Consider the following 17440-nt stretch of genomic DNA (forward strand, 5'->3'; position numbering starts at 1 on the left):
TAGTTTTATACTTGTGGAGGTGAAGGGTCAGAGATACTGAAAAGGGCACATGAGTCACAGCTGAACCTGAGTTTCCAGGGTTTGGAGTTTCTATATCTGACAGGGCAAAACAGGTTCTTTGGCTGTGGCACCAGCAAAGTAAGTTAAATTACATCTGTATTTGGGTTTCGTGTTATTACAGCTGGAATACCATGTTCATGTCTGGTATTTGCAGCACAAACACGTAGGCAAATTGATAACACGTAGGCAAATCAGAGAAAATATGCACGCTAGTGCTTGCAATCTGGAATAAGATGCCTTTTGGTCACAGGCCCCAGGCTTTCCATCTCTTCAGTTTCTCAAAGAGATGGCTGCAGAGTGAGACAAGTCCTGGCTGGGAGTAAAATTTTGAGCATCCACCATCCAAACATAGGAGAGATCCAGTAGTTGGAAGCTGTCATTAGGCATATCCAGAGTAGAAGTAAAGGTTTCTAAAGGTCAGGGGAAACAATCACATGGACAGTTTTCCTGGACAAGAATTCCCTGCCTCTGGCAATATTTAAATTAAGATTAACGTTGCTTTTCCTGAAAGATAGAAATATAAGTTACCTCGGAGAAATCCCCATGGAGGGACTGCAGTGCTTGGCTCTGCCAATGCTTTGGATACTGCATGAGCAAGAACCTGGACTTTCATCTGAGGTGGCTTTAGAGGCCACTGGAATTCAGCCTGAGCTTGGATCTGAATGCACTGAAAATAGAGTGGACTCACAAATGCCTTGAGTGAGCTGTCGGTGTGGATACACTCAGAGGTCTCTGGAGAATAAAGGATTCTTCACAGAGATGTGCAGGGAAGGGAATAACCAACAGGGATGGCAGCTGTGAGGCTTTGCTGATGACTGAAGATGCAAATTGTTATTACAGGAGCTTGATGCTCCAGGGTTGGAGGTGCAGAAGGAATCTCTGCCTAACAACATCTTGGCAAGTCTCTTCAAGCAAAAGCCAGCCCTTGGGTCCTGATTTTTCAGCCAAGCTGCATACTCTCCATTAGCCTGTCGGCAGTTTCAGATGTTCCTTTTCAAACAAGCGTGGGCTATACCATTTTTAGAAAACCTGTGCCCAAAAAACCTGGAATTTATCTCACTGCTACAAAACAATTACTTCCCACTAACAGTCGGACAGACCAATTATTAATTTGAGCTTGAAAACATTACGTGTGCTAGAATCATCTATTCTTTTCACATCATTGTGAATGGACTCCTTGATTCAGTATCAACCACACAGGAAATGGTGTAGGAGGAATAGAAACATGCCTGACTCAGATGGCAAAGCATCTGAAAGGATTTATGTTTAAGACAGCTCTTCTGAGGTCACACACTAGCAGGAATGGAAAAGGCTTCTTACAAAACACCTATTTTAGCTTCAAACATACAGAGTGAAATTCAGAGCTAGCATCCCTGTTACATGGCTACTTGTCCTTTGCATTTCCTTTGTAACCCACAAGAAGTCAGGTTTATGGAAAGCTAAGGAGATAACTTCAGTTCTCTTTTCTAATCACTGACCTTACGCCAACCCATCAATGCTCTCACCCATTTCTCCATAGCAGTGTGATTCTGTCCCAGAACCTATGATCCATATGGGCATTTGCACCAAATGGCAGAGGAAACTGTGCAGTTCAGGCACTTAATAATGATCCCATCATGAAGGTTCATGTCTCATGAACCATGCCATAAGGATCTGCAGGCAAAACACAGTGTGCTTGGCCTTACAGGTAAAGAATTAAGTGGCACGTGCAGTCCAGCAACCAACACTGCTCCTGTTTTCTCATAGTCACAGACTAGTGCCTAAACCTCTCTGATACCTGAGAAATGCAGAGCAACTGCACTTCCATGGCCACTCTGCTGTCCCCAGGGACTTGCTCTTCCCCTGTGTGGAAAGGTGAGCTCAGAAGTCAAACGGGCTCATACCAAAGGAAGAAGTCAACACACACAAAATCCTATCCCACCTTTCAAATCTCACTCTCTGCTGGACATGAAGTCAGGGAGTAAGGTCTTTTATATTTACATTTTTTTCTCTGCTGTCAAAAAAACATTTCACCCTGGCCTTGCAATGGGTTGCATATGGGCTTCATTATAATTGAGCACAGACTATTGATTCAGGCTGGAGACAGTAATCGATCGTTTTCTATCAATAGCTTTGTCATTGCCATTTTCAAAATCACACACTTCTTCCTACTATAAAGCACTGTTAAGATTATGTATTCTTTGGAAGCTAAAATTTTTAAAACAAATACAAATAATGATTTAAAACACAAGTCATTATTTTCATTTTAAAGACAACACGGATCATGAAACATCTCTGAAAATCTTCCACTGCATGAAATTATCTTCCACAGCTGTGGCGTACAAGAGGCAGCTCTAACAATTACATGAGCTGATTCTCTGCTTGCCTCTACCAACTAATGTCTTTCAGCCTCCAGCCTTCAAAGTGAGGTAAGTGGAATAGAAATTCCTCATCCAGTTCTGTATTTCCAATTCTTCTTCAAGAATTAAGACTCCAAACCCATGCACTCGAATACATTCAAATAAGCCCTTATATTTTGTCTGGCAATTGTAATCAATTCCATAATTTTTTGCTCCAAAAGCAAATGCTGTTAAGGATTCTTAATGTGACTTCTAACGTCCAGAAGAAAAAAACTACAGATTTTTCACCATAATGATGTTGGTTTGTATCATATGGTTCTCTTTCATTTTCTGTGTGTGGTGATAGGGTGATAGCCAGGCAAGTGACATAAAAAGACACCTTTACTAGTAGTTCTGCTTCCTGTGTGCCTGAGTCATATTCTCCAACTCTACTAGCAAAAACAAGTTTTTGCAACTGTTAGCACTTCAGCCAGTACAGCTCAAAGCACAAGCTGCAGCCTACTTTGGATAACGTACAAACATTGTCATCCCAGTCCCAGTTACGAAATCGCTGTCGCTATCACCAGCGATAGCACAAGAACCAGAAAGAATGATTTGTTTATCAGACTGTGTTCTGAGATTTCAGAGCCTTTATATAGGAAAAAAAAAATCACCTTCTGATTTGGGAATGCAGCTTAAGTGACACCTGATAATATGCAGTTTGTAGACAACAAAGAAATGAGAAACCCACGAAATCAGTTTTTCTACTATATCCCAATTTCTAAGAAGAAAATTAATACACTTTGAAAAGAACTCATATGTTTAAATGAGAAACAGAATACAGCAACAATGAAACATAAAATACAGTAGCTGCTATGCAATTTGTCATTCCCTGGGCAAGTTTCACTGTTATTTCACTTGGGGGTGTTGTTTGATGAGAAGCTCAACATCAGCTCGAAATGTGCATCTGCAGCCCAGAAAGCCAACTGTATCCTGGGCTGTTCGGAAAGAACCTAATACCAGGTACAGTACCTGAATGGGCTACAAGAAATCTGGGGAGGGACTTTTTACAAGGGAATGTGGTGATAGGACAAGGGGTAATGGCTTTAAACTGCGAGAGGATAGATTTAGGCTATGTATGAGAAGGAAGTCTTGAGTGTGAGCGTGGCGAGACACTGCAACAGGTTGCCCAGGGAAGTTGTGGGCACCTCATCTATGCAAGGGTTTTAAGGATAGACTGGATGGGGTTTTGAGCAACCTACTCTAATGGGAGGTGTCCCTGCCCATGCAGGGGGGCAAGAGCTAGATGATCCATCTAGAGCTAGATTCCAACCCAAACCATTTTATGATACATGGAAAAACAGCACTAATACTCATTGTTATTTATTGCCAGTAAGACAGCAAAATCAGCTGCCGTTATTCCTGTAGTCTCAAGTATTTTCTTCAAAAGTTCTCATTTCAAAATTACTTTGCTAATCAGAAACATGATTCTGATAGACACAAACTTTCCTTCCTCCACAAGTCCCTCTTCCCCACCCACTTTTGATTTGGATAGCAAGTATTAAATGTGGGCTTTATTGAGAGCGACAGCAGAACTCCTATTACATCAACAGGCCTAGGATTTTCACTGAACTATCCACCATTGTATAGTTCAGATTTTATCTCAGTGACTACTGCTTCTATGGAACAGCAATGTCTGTGGGTATAACACAATGCCTAGCTTACCTCAACATCTCTTCATGCCCAGGCACAGAACTTTCACAGATCTCATTTTTGCCAAGGCTTGGGACAGGTAAATTTGTAGGTACAAATAGCACTCCTGAGCTCAGTGTGCTGCCCACACCCTGAGAATCCCTCCCTGGCTCCAACCCTGCACTTCAGCCTCCTCATGCTAGCTGGAATGCCAACAAGTGCAGGGTGAGAGCATTGGTCTCGTCAACCACTCAAGTGAACCTTTTTTTTTTTCTCTTTTTCTGACTTTGTGATAAGTCGATTATTGTCTTTTACAAACACATTGTAAAGAATATATTCCACTGGCAACCCAAAAGAAAAAGACAAAGCAGCATCCCTGCTGCGAGCCAGGATTTCCTGGCTTTGCTTAAGACTTCGTGATTGACTTTGGCAAACCAGAGAGAGAAAATTGCCACTTCCTTCTCCATGGATAGGGTCCTGCCTGCTACCCAGAGAGAGCAGCTGTGTGACAGGTATTGTACCATCTGAGCATATGCACGACACAGACGTGTATGTACACACAGAAATACGGATCACTGGCACAAGACATGAACATTCAAATCCAAAATTCCTGTAACTGACTCAGAGCAAGGTCTTAGATGAACTGGACAGTGAGGAAGGATGACCAGGCAGCATGGAGGTCTACTGGGTTTCTCCCTTCTGCAGGTCAGGTGTTGTGGTGCATTATCTAGTTGTGATGATGAAGTTAACAGACAAGCAACTGATTTATTGGGTAGTGTTCCAAGGCTCTCTTTCCTTGCTCCTGTCTTTAAGTGAGGTAGTATTACCTGCATCATAGGCTGAATTTCAAGGCAAAGCCAGTAAGTATTTGTAAGACAAGTTTGTGTCAGATAAATTGTGTTTTATAAAGACCAAGAGGTATTGCTAGGCTACCAGATCCATGGAGATGCCAAGTTTCTACAAATCCCACCAGATCTAGGATTTTTATACAGGTTCAGATTTCCTGTTAAAAACAGAAATAATTTGTTTCTAAGCCACAGAGACACTTAAAATACACAAGTTACTTCTCATAGGCATTTTTAATTCTTCATTAGAGCTACTAATAATTATACCGAGATCTTCCTTGTACACCTAATAATGATTGTGCACAGTAACTACTGGATATACAAAGCATGTTTTGATAGCCCAGGCTTCCACCCTCCTCCACCAAATGAACGAAGCAACACGTTGAGGTGAAATGGCAGGGCTGTAACACTTCAGACGTGCCTGACTGTGCCGGGCGAGATCTGTTCACACCAGTCCCAGACCCTCCCTGCCGGTGAGCAACCTCCAACCACACACCATCGCCTGGGTTTCTTCCAAGAAAAGGAGGACATGCTTTGTCAGAAGACGGCTGCAGGACCAAACCCTGAACGCCGCCGTTCAGCAAGACTGAACAGCACACGTTTACATCCCTGCTCCTGGCTCTGAAGGGGCAGCAGGCTCTGTCCCCACGACCCTTCTCCGGCCGAGGACTGTGCTCCCCGGGAGGAGATGCTGCCATTTCTCCCTCCCTCCCCTCTCCGCACCCTCGTCCCCTCTGCCCCATAGCGTCCTCAACACCTGAGTTCCCTGCCCTGCCTCACACCCTTTCCCCTCGGGCCCGGTCCGATCGCAACGCTGGGGTCCCACAGCTCCCCGAGGATCTGTTACAGAGATCCCCGCTCCAGGCCGTGCCGCCCCCAGGCAGCTCCTGGGGAAGAAGGGCGATTGGGCCTCGGGGTCCGGCAGGGCTCCTGCTGACCGACCCCTGCATGTCGGGAGAGTGAGGAGATCGTCCCATGAAGAATGGCCGGGCCCAGCCCACCCGCCACAATCCTGCTGGCCGCCGCCGACCCCCGCCCCGCCCCGCCGCAGCCCCTAGCAACACGGTGCCAGCCCCGGCCTCCCCGGCACGGCCGGGCAGGGGGCGGGCCCTTCCGGTTCATGTCGGAGCTGGGCTCGGCGCGGAGGAAGCCGGGCGGCCATCTTGGCTCGTCCGGGAGCAGCGGAGGGGCGGGGGGCAGGCAGGCGAGCGTCGGGCAGGCACCCAGCTTCCTCAACCCCGCCGCGGCCCGCGGGGTGCCGGCCTTCTCGGAGCCTGGGGCGGGCAAATAGAGGCGAACCGGCATGCGAGCGGCGGCCCGGTGAAGAGGGGCCGCGGAGTGGGAAGGAGAGGGAAGCCCCCTCGGCAGCGGGCCTGCGGTAGCCTCCGTGCCCCCCGGCTGCAGCGGAGAGTGGCCAGCGAGAGGAGCCGGGCTGCGCGGTGCCCCGCTGCCGCCTCCTCCCTGCTCGCCAGATCTGCCTTTGTCCCCTTCGGAGCCTCTCCCTTGCCGCCCCTTTACGCCGGCTCCATCCTTCCCCGCTGGATGAGGCGTCCCGTTCCCCGCTGCTGACCCTCGCAGACCCCGGCCTGGCTGTAGGATGAACCCGGAGGACTCGGAGTGGGCGAAGCCGCTCTGCTCCCAGAAGGGGATCTAGCTCGGGCGTGGGGCGCCGCCGAAGGGTGGGGGGCACCGAAGCGACGCCGCCCCCCGCCAGCCACCTCGTCCTTCATGGTGGCTCTCTGCGACCACCATCTCCGAGCAGACGCGCAGCCCGTCCCGGGGGCCCGTGTGTGTGTCTGTGCGCGCCGCCGTCGCGGGCAGCGCTGCCGCCCGAGTGAAGTAAAATGTCCACTCGGACTCCATTGCCCACGGTGAACGAGCGCGACACCGAGAACGTGAGTACCACCAGCGCGGGGGGACCGGCCAACACACCCTCCCCGCTACCGCACCTCTGGGGGCGCCGGCCCGGGCGCGGCCCGAGGGCACCGGGCCCCAGGCAGCCGGGGGGCATCGCCCTGCGGGGGGTTGTCAGTAGCTTATTGCCGCTAGTACTGTTCCCATATTATTTAAAACGGATTATTTTAAATTATTTTATTAACTCCCCCCCCGCTGCGCGTTTCGCAGAGGTTCAGTAGCATTTGCGGCCAGATCCCCCAAGCCCCCCCCCCCCGAAATCCCGGTGTCCCCTCGCTAACGCTTTATTCGAGTGTCTCTCGGTGGTGAGGATGGGGTTGCTATGTTGGTAACGGGGAAGAGAAGGGATCCGCGGTGGGGAGGGGGGGTTCCTGCTGGGTTTGCCGTCCTCTAATATGCAAACTTAATGGTAAAAGCAGATGAATAAACCCCTGGTAAATAGACGAGAATCATTCAGCTTCGGTAGGGGTGGGCTAGGTGACCTAGATAATAGGCCTCTTCCCTGCTTAATTTGCAGGGTTCTCGATTATAATGACGCTGTTAGGCTAGTCACCTGTTCAGATGACATTAAAAGGGTTTCTCTATTGGAATCATCTTCCAGACAAGAGAGCCTGTACCTCCTCCCTTTTACAACAAAACTCCCTTCTACAACAAAAGCCAGGGTTTAGGAAATGACAGTTTAGTTACAAGATTTGAGTCAAATAATGTATTAATAATCGTGCAGGTCTTATGCTAAAGGCAGGAAGAAAGGAGAAAAAAAAAGTCGTCCTACCATATGAGCAGATAGCCACAAACGAAGCTCAGTGGGAGTCTCCCTTCTGCAGATGGGAGCTGTGTTTCTTTTTTAAGTTAAAACTTATTTGATCCCAGTGTATCCTGTCTGACCATTTTTCTGCAGTCTCTGACACGTCCCCAGATGATAAACAGAAGGGAGTTGTCACTCACTGTAGTCTAAAATGAGTCGATCAGTAAACTTAGCCTTTACAGAAAGCTGAATACAATCTGATATTCTTTAGAAGACAGATGCTAAGCTTGACATATAAGGTTTGGTTTGTTGTTGTGTTTTGTTTTGTTGTGGTTTTGATTCTTGTTTTTGTTTTTCTGTTGTTTTTTGCAAGGGCTGCTTGTGTTTTGGACTGGCATAAAAAGTGGAAACTTTGGTTGAATATCAGGAAAAACGATTGGATTGTTCCAGACCATAAATAGTCCAAGAAAAGTGATGGTAGCCCCATTGTTTAAAACAAGACCAGACAAAGCATTAAAAAACATGCTGCATGGAACAATTACTGCATTACCAGGGATTTAGATTTTATTGACATAATAGGCACTTCTAACTTCTGTGATCTTTATTTGTTTTAGCACTAGATGCAACCTGCAGGCTAAGGGCTGTATTGAGCAAAAAGCCAACTAAGCATATTTAGCTGTAATATCTCAATGAGCTTCCTGCCTTCTGGAAGAAAATAATTAAAATATTATGCAACCCTTCCTCTGCCATGGGGAGACCTGGAGTTGTAACATACTCTACAAAATACTGTAGAGAGTTGATTTGGATAATTGTTTTAGTCTGTAAGCAAATCTGATGGAGGTTTTCAAGCCCCATGTAGATGTTCTACCAGTAAATCTTAGAATGCGTTCAAATCAGGTTCTCAAGTGCAATTAATTCAAATTCTACTGTGGATAACAACAGTGGAAAGGCTTAGTACATGCTTAGGGGAATATGTTATTTACAAGCTATAGGTTCTAGCACTTGAAGTTGTTTTTTTCTATGTCTTCCACTTAAGGCACTTTGTTCTTCAGAATATTGTTTTAACACTTCTCTGTAGTAATCGTCACAATTTAACATGGGAATTGTCTTGCTTGCAAATGAATCGCCTTACAATTAGATTAAGGTATATTTTTCTACTGCTGTAATCTGGGCTGGTGATCACAGAAATACCTGTGAGTAGAGATATTGACAGGGAGTGATTAGCCTGTGTTATCACCAAATCCATTGAGCCAACCCTCTCAGTACAGTAACCTATCCCTCAAGAAGCTATCTCTGTTGTTCTGGCCCTCAACTATGTAGAAATTCACCAAAACATGTTCTTTTCAGCCTTCCTTAAAACTAAATTTAAATCTGACATTTAGATTTAGTCTGCCTGAATTACCTCCTTAACTGTGAATGCTAAATCTCTCTCTTTTTTTATTTTTTAATACCAAATAGGGATGATTTTGATACTTCAACTAACTGTTCTTCCCCCCCAAAGCTGGGTATATTTTGTTGGCAGATAAATTGAGCCCCTGATTCTCTTTCCCACCAAAGAAGTCTAATTAGCTGGCATTCATAGGACTCTCTGAACCTCAGGTGAGAAGAGGTTTAACAGATGCCAGAGTATTCAGACAGGCTTTGAGCCTGCTCATGGACCCCCTTAAATGCCTTCTCTGTGCTTAGAAGGTTACTGCTGACAGAGGCTTGGCTGGTGTTAAATCTGGTGGAAGTGTGCTGATTATAGCTTATCCGTGCCTATACTTGCAGTTTGGAAAATTAAGTTTGCCTCCAGAATGATGGTGAGCGTAAATTATCATTGTCTGTGCTTGCAGCTAACCACGTTCTGTGGCTGGCAACTTCTGTTGAATAGGCAAGGTCTAATTAGCAGTTCTTGATTTTTTTTTTTTTTTTTTTTTTTTTTTTTTTTTTTTTTTTTTTTTTTTAGGCAGTGTATACCACTTCTTACCCAGACACTTCATGCATGTACTGCTGAAGTGGAAATACAGTCACTGTGACTTTCCCCAAAAGCCACTCAATGGCTATCAAGCCTTTAGTGCATTTGAGATGAAAAATTTGGCTCCGAGTCACCTGGCTTGGGGAGGAAAGGCATCCCAGATGATCTGTGATCATAGGAACTTCACACTTGGACAGTTGGAAGCTGGCTTTCAGCCTGTGATGAGCTGGCTTCTCACTGCAAAGGTAGAGCAGCTCCTTACTGATGATGTCTTGTGCAATAATGGCTGCCAGCTGCTCAGGGGACAGAAGAGAATGAGAGGATCAGATCTGTTAATTCTTCTACATAATTAAATCCTGCATGTGGGAGAAAAGGCAACAGAGGCCGATGAGACCTCCTTTATCCAAAAGTAGGAGACAAGACAAATGAGAAACCTGGCAATGACAGAAGAAAGAGTTTTATTAGTGTTGAGGAGGAAAGAAGATGGAGGAAACACAGATGGAAGGTAGATGGTGGAAGACAAAAGAGGAGGCACAGAGGAATGTGCATATGGCAGGAGGACAACCAGTGACAAAGAAGTAGCAACAGAAGAAACAAGATTTTAGAGAGTAGGAGAAATGTTAATTTTTAAATTTCCCAAAGAGTGCAAGATAGTGGAGAAATACAGATAAAAACAGGGAAATAAAAGTAGTGTGGAGGTTGGTAGTCTGTGTTTGTTTTTATTTAAAAAAGGGCATAAAATAGAAATCTTAGACTAAACAGTTTAATTTGAACCTCTGTGCCCATTGCACAGCTGTGTTTCTGAGGTTAAAATGGTGTTTTGAATGTGCTGGTACTGCAGGCCAATCTGAAATAAAGGTTTGAGTAATTTGAGGAAAAGCAAGAGTGAAATGTACTCATCTCCATGACTGTGCCTAATGTGAAAAATTTGCTATTGAAAAATGCCAGTGTGATGGCAACTGTGTTTGTACAAGCCTATACAAAAGGATTTTGTGCAGTGAAAGTATCTCACTTGGGTTTTTTATTTAAAAAGGCTTAGTAAAGGCACGGTTAGGGTCACAAATTTGCTTTTAAGATACTGCAGACATTAGTCAAGTACCTCTTGATTTATTAACAATTAACTATGAAATGCATTAGTATTTGGAGACAATACACAAGGTTGCATTATCCTATATATTATTTATCAGTCTTCTCCTATTACAAATAGATCTGCAATCAGAATGCTTTCTTGTGTAGCATGAAATCCTGGTGGCTGTTGTTTTGGGGTTTTTTTGTTGCTGTTTTTTGGTTTTTGGTTTTTTAAATTTATTTTTATTATTGTCTTGTTGTTTTCTTGTTTTTTTTAAGGAGAGGGTGAGGAGGAAATCCTAGTAGATTTTCCTCTACCAGGATCATCTATGTTCTTCCTCATTTTTCACCAGTTGTCATAAATGTTCTGTTTTTAATTAAATTAGATGAAAGTGGCAAAATAACAATAAATAAAATATGTCTTAGAAATTAATCCAGGCTGTATATTTTTAAGTCCAAGTTTTTACAGGAAGGAAACTGCTTTCTTTGTTTCTTACTGCCTGGGATGCCTGATACATGTTTGTACTCAAAAACTAATACCTGATGAGGTTGTGTGGCATTGCGAGTCAGCCACCGACTGTTCATGTTCTCACATTTTGAATAGAGAAGTTTAATTCTTCAGCTCTGCTGAGCAGCCTTTAAACTGTTGTTTAATAATTTGGTTTTGCTGTCAGCTGGAACTGATAGGAGGCTGCTGGGGGTGTCAGCCTTGGCTCCCTCTCCCCACTGTGCATTATGCTGGCACTCATTCCTGTGGGGCTGCACAGTCTGCTCAGCTTTCTGATCTAACTGAAATTAATCCTTAAGAAAAGTGGATTTATCCCGATTCCATGTGGCTGCAAATACTGACACAGAGAAAAGGATGGGTATGTTCAGTTCAGGTGGGGAAAGACAAAAATACTTTTTAGTGCTTTTGTTTTCATCTAAGCCGGTCCTACCCCAGCACCCATGGGATAAAATAATGTGGGTTGTGCCACAGCTACAGAGATACACACCTGCAGTGTATATCACACCTTTCACAAACTGTGTTCTGCTGAAAACAAACTTCCTTTTTTATAGTATGTCAGGAACTCAGAACTAAGCTAAAGGGCCTTACTGTAGAAGTTGTTAAAACATCAAACGTAGTTCATGTATTTATATAGCACTACTGAATGCAACTTAAATTGTGGCCTTAAAAGTAGTAGTGTGACAAACAGAGCACAACTACAGAAATAATTGGGGAAAAAAAAAAGAAATACAGGGTTTAGTGCACTAAACTTCATAGACTACTTTCTAGGTTTTTTTAACCACTCACCTAATATCCATACCTGCTTGATTTTCCATTTTAATTCTAGTAAAAACACAATTCATGTTGATATAAGCAGACAGTTCCTGTTGACTGCGTGTCTCAGGTGACTCAAGCCAAAGGAATTGTAAGAGTGGAGGCATTTGTCTCCCTGGATCTCCATTTCATATCATATATAAGTGGCATGTGTCTGCAACTTCCTCTTTTCAGTCAAGTAATGCTGCCTCATGGATGTCAGCCAGATCAAAAAAGTAGGTAATTTTATTTTTTTTTTAGGCTCATGGCATATCAAGGTTGGCTCTGCTTAATGTGAAGATCATCTGCCACTAAAATCTTTTGAACATACAATGAGTAGATGATCATTGCTCTTAAAACAGAAACTGGAAGGGTGCTGACTACACCTGTGATAACACTCCAGTCATTCAGTCTCCTGGATGAAACCCTTGGGTTAAGAAGAATTCTTGGCCCTTAGAGAAGCAACTTGTTGAGCTCCTGTCTCTGTGTGTGTATATATACATATAAACAAACATTAACTTTCAAATAAATTTTTCCCTGCAGGGTTAAAGCCTGAACAAAGTTTTCTATCTGCAAGCTCAGTGTGGTCTTTGAAAACCAACTGTGAGATGCTGTTTTTTGGGGTGGGGTTTTTTATGTGGGGTTTTTTTTTTGTTTGTTTTGTTTAGCATGTAATTACTGATACTGATGATTCTGGAAACAACTTAGTTGGCATTACTGTTGATGAAGAATAGAATATGGTTGGCTCTTCAGCTATTATTCCCCAGGCTGTTGTCAATAAATATCCATTTTAATCAGCAGTAAAGAAACTTTGGCTGGAAAGATATGATGAATGTCAGATCTTGGTAATGTGAAGCAACAAAAGAGCTTTTAAAAAGCTTTTCTAACCAGCACCAGACTTATCATTTTGATTATATAAGCAGGATTTCTTCACTGTTGTGTTGTTCAGTGCTAATCATGGAATTACAGATTCCCTCTGCTTCATATGCTGCATGGAGTGTAAACCAGATGATGTCAAACACTTTGGCTGAGGTGGCAGTGGTTATCCATGGAGCCCCTGGATGTCTGTGAAGGGCAGCATCCCTCCTTTGCTGAAGCCTGTTGTGCTTTGCTCTTAGTTCTCTCCCACTCTGATCTAGAGGGCAGTGATGCAGTTGTCACTTAGCTTTTTCCACCCCTGGCCTGTGGACAGAATTATGAGCATACCAGTGTTAAGTGCAAGCCTTTGGGTACCCATGCTCCTTCTGCCAAGTGCAAGTCCCCTGTATGTCAGTCCGTGCTGCTCACCTGGGTCAGGCTGCCCGGGGTAGGCAATTGCTCTGCTCAGCTTGAGCTGTAGCTGCCTTCTCCTGACTTACTCAGGTTTTTTTTTTGTTTTAGTGCCCTTTCCCTTCTGAGGCTAGGAAGAATTAGGAGTGTGTGGCAAGAGGTATAGGCTGTGTGTGCTGAAGGCTTTATTTACTCTTCAGGTTCTCCCTTTAAACTGGTTGTTTGACAAATCTGACCTAATTAACCTAGTTACTTGTTTCATGAAGTGTCATACCAGTTAAATAAATGAGTACTGTCATAGGCTGAGAATTGCACAGTGCATTCTTCAATGGAAGCATCCAAATTAGTGTTTTCTCTCCTTTACCAGCTATAATGTATTTCTAGAAGGCCTTTTCATCTCCCTTGCTGGGTTCTGACCCTCTTAGTTGTTCCACTCGATCACAGCGTCCATAATGTAATGGTAAGGGCTGTACCACATGTCAGTGAATAAATCTGCCCTCATGGATTAGTAACTTTAATGCCACATTGGATAGCATTTTCCTTTGGAGGACATAGTTTAAAGTTTCATGAGATGGAAGCCATGACTGTTCACCTTAAGACTGATAATATAGCAAGCTAGTTTAATAACTGCTTTTTAATTGTATGTACCAGAACCAAAGAATTGGATATGCAGACCTCATCACAGAAGTATTGGGTCTAACAAAATCCACTGTGCTCTATATCCTGATTTGTGTCCTCCTCAGTGGTAGGGAAATAAAATCAGAACAAGTATAGGACATCTTCACCTGCTGTCTTCCTGTTTTATATAGGAAAATAATTATTATTTTATAATATATGATAGCTTAGGGATTTGCAAAGCAGAAACTGGTATACAGACAATTGTGGTTGAGTGTTTGCTGTGACACCTCTTAGTGGTTGCCAGAAATGTAAGTCTGTGTTTTGACTTTCCAGTAGAATTTCTTCCTCAGCAGTTGAGGGATTCCCTGCTGTGCTGTTTCATGGATATACCTGCACAGTAAGGTGCTACCTCTGTGAATACCCTTAGGGCTAACCTTTTTTCTCTTTAACAGTGAATAGTACTCGGCAGTCTGTATGTCCTTGAAGGCGTTAATGATAACATTAGCATACAACACATAAAATAAAATACAACACATTGTTAGGAAGGGCTTGCAGTGGAATTAGTCTTCTTGTGTTTCATTTAAAGTATTTGTGTTTTACAAAAATCTATTTTCTGATCAGTTTTTCCATAAATAAGAGTGCTGGTCAAGAGTCTACAGCCAGAAATTACCATGCAGAAATTTATATGCTGTGTACCCCAGTTAGGGGAGTGAAGCAATGTAGTGTCTCAAATCTTCATCGTATCCTGGAATGTTTAGATGATTAATAGTGTAATGGATGGGCTTATTAGTATGATTTTTTTTTCCTTATAATTAAAAATGCTGACTTGAATGAGGCTATGATAATTGTTACTAGTCTGACAGCTTTCCAGGAAATTCTATAATATCACTACATAGTGCTTAATACAAAGATGAGGTAACAGCTATGGTAATAAGCATTCCTAGAGATTTTTGTAAGAGTACATTTTATTAGTTCATTTGGCTGATAAGGATGTATTTTGACTGTTGTATAAAATAAATGCTTTATAAAAAGAAAGTTGATGCCATTTGTCCTCCCTGTTGTAGACAGAAAGCTTCCTACTTACTACAAATAAACATGGATTTTTGCAGGTCTTGGGCTTTCTAATTTTTTATTGTTTTTCAGCTCTTTGAATTGTTTTGTGTCTTCCATGTTTTTCTCAGCTGTTGGCAATGTCTTAATTAAGAACTTTGATACTAATCATCCTCTGCCCTGTGTATTTCTCATGCTCTGAATATAAAGATACCTTTAATCATACAGATACTGGATAAAGCTAACATCTATCAAAATATTTCAGTTATCGGCACCTTCATACTTCATTTGCTTTTTACTTTCTTTTCTTTTTTCTTTCTCTTCATGCTAATCATTATCTGGCTATGAAAGGATGTCAGCCCATCACTGGGGGAAGGCTTTTGTGAAAAGGTGGGTTTTGTACTGTGTTCCAAATGTAGTTTGTCTTAGGCTCAGTCCCTCCCTTGCAGTGAGGTCTCTCACAAATGGAGGTGTTTTACTCCATTTCCTTCTGGATTGAGTAATACCAGGGTGGGGCTGGGGGGAGGAGGATGATACTTTTTTTTTTTTTTTATGAGATGTTGGTTTGAAAATTGATAGTTTGTTAGAAACCTCTCCTATTACGTGCAAAAGACCCAACCCCTTTGAAGTATTTAAAAGATGTTGGAATGGAACCTCATGCATGACAAGATATGGAAGAAAGTGTTTTCTTGTTATGAGTAGATTTCAGGAGCCTTTTCTTTTAAAATGGTGACTAGCTAGCTGAATCTACATGAAGTGTTCAGTCTCCTTGCTTGTTTACCCTGTCTGCAGTATAATGATTTTTGTTGTGTGAAGACAGGTATTTTGGAAATCCCTCAGCCATAGTGAGTGTCATGAATGAATGCTACCCTTACACAGAGCAGATATTCAGGAGATGCAGCTCACCTACCCCAGTATGTGGAAACTAACTACAAATAAACACATGCATGTTTAAAATATTTCATTTTTAAGACAAACCTCCTTTCTTATTGAAGCCATATAAATGTGGACCTGGGAAAGAAGCCTGAAATTGAACAAAATCTTTAGGGGTCAGGAGTTGAGGGAGGCAAAATCTGCAGAGTTAAGGGACTGCTTGAGAGAAAACAAAAGACCTCAGCCTCCATTTGGAGAGCAGAGGATGCTATTGCTGGAGCTATAGCTATTGGACTGAAGCTGCTAATATGTGGTGATTGTTTTGTTGCATCAAAGTACCTGCTGCGATAACTACCCTGGGAAGTAGCTGAGTGCAGCCAAATGCTATACAAGCCACTGCCTGCCTTGAACTTTGCCTGGACTATCTATAATTTTACTTTTTGCTTTCACCACTTAGCTTCCCATCTACCTGTCATGGCTTCTTGGAAATTATATGGGTGGAACAAACACTCAGTTTTGAATTTATGCTTTTTAGTACTATATGGTACCAAGCCCTTTTCTTCCTTCATTTCCATAAGCAAAGGAAAATCCATGTTGAAACTGGGGAGCTCTTTTCTACTGCTTTTGTAAAGCTAGTGTTCTCTTCAATGTAATGTTGTATTGGACAGAGGAAGGACTTGTTGATAGGTGTATTATGTGAAGTGAAATAAAATCCAACTTAAATATGCTTGCAAATGGACAGATTTTCACAGAGTGAAACACAGCTATGAGAAAGTCAGCTGGAGAGAGCTGAAATCTTCAGGAACACAGCTTGATATTCAAAAGAAACAGCTGAAAAAGGTCACATTCTTTAAAAGAAATAATTTGAGTTAGGGTGGAAATGCAACCATCCATACAAGGATATTTAGTTTAACTGTTAAGTTTAAATTTATCAACATGGGTCCAAAGAAGAGCACATACTCGTTCGATATTTGTTTCTCAATTTAAGTGCAAAGCTAAAAAGCATGAAAGTAATGATAGGACACATGAGGAATGATAGGAAATCATTCCTCAACAGAGGCTAGTGATGCTCTCAAACTATATTGGCTGAGGTGCTTTACTATGGGGAGTAGACTTAGTAAGTATAATGGAATCTTTCTTTTACCTCATGGTGTTACAGGTCGAATATATGTAAAGTGGGATATAAGTAAGACAAGCTCTGAATGACAGGTTCTCTGGTTTGGAAATGCATGGTACCTGATGCCCATATCTCATGGCTTCCTGAGCCAGCTCAGTTTATTAGTTGAGACACAAGACAGCACAGATGAAGACAGTTGTTTTTCAGAGCCAGCTCTGTGGTTCCAAAGCAGGCTGGTATTTGAATCTGTTGCTGGGGAGCCTAAGTTGATAAACCCTCCTTGGAGGCTTGCTGGCTTTTGCTGAAGGCAGCTTGTGCCACGTGCCCAAGTGTGAAAGGGCTCTAGTCTAGCCCTGAGATACTGCTTTTTCCAAGGTAGGCTACCAGCTCAATGCAATATTCCTGGGATGGTGTACTTGAAATAAAAAGTGAGCCTCCTTCTAAGATGTCCCAGAGGTATCCTTGGGGCCCTGTACAGAACATCCTGATCAGTGGGAGCAGCAAAGTAGGAGGATGCTTGCATCTAGTGTCAGCAGTTGTTGCTTTTTTTTTCTAGCTGGTCTGAATAACTTGACACTTGAAGGTAGCAAAGGAGCTGACAAAGAGGTTTTTTG

General features: G+C 42.9%; 1 protein-coding gene across 10 annotated transcripts in view; it reads left to right on the forward strand.

Annotated features, from left to right (window-relative positions):
* Positions 1-6085: 6085 nt before the first annotated feature.
* The window catches only part of MARK3 (microtubule affinity regulating kinase 3), a 64084-nt gene continuing 52729 nt past the window's right edge, over positions 6086-17440 (forward strand). For 5 of the 10 annotated variants that reach the window (XM_030452727.1, XM_030452728.1, XM_030452725.1 and 2 more), the window contains exons 1-2: positions 6723-6810; positions 15188-15226. In XM_030452727.1, coding sequence (XP_030308587.1) covers positions 6760-6810; positions 15188-15226 — 90 coding nt within the window. In that variant the 5' untranslated portion in view covers positions 6723-6759. Of the gene's footprint in view, positions 6811-15187; positions 15227-17440 lie in introns of all 10 variants that reach the window. The other 5 variants (XM_030452730.1, XM_030452731.1, XM_030452729.1 and 2 more) reach the window with 3 other exon arrangements.

The sequence above is a fragment of the Calypte anna genome, chromosome 5A (genome assembly GCF_003957555.1).
Source record: "Calypte anna isolate BGI_N300 chromosome 5A, bCalAnn1_v1.p, whole genome shotgun sequence".
Classification (NCBI taxonomy): domain Eukaryota; kingdom Metazoa; phylum Chordata; class Aves; order Apodiformes; family Trochilidae; genus Calypte; species Calypte anna.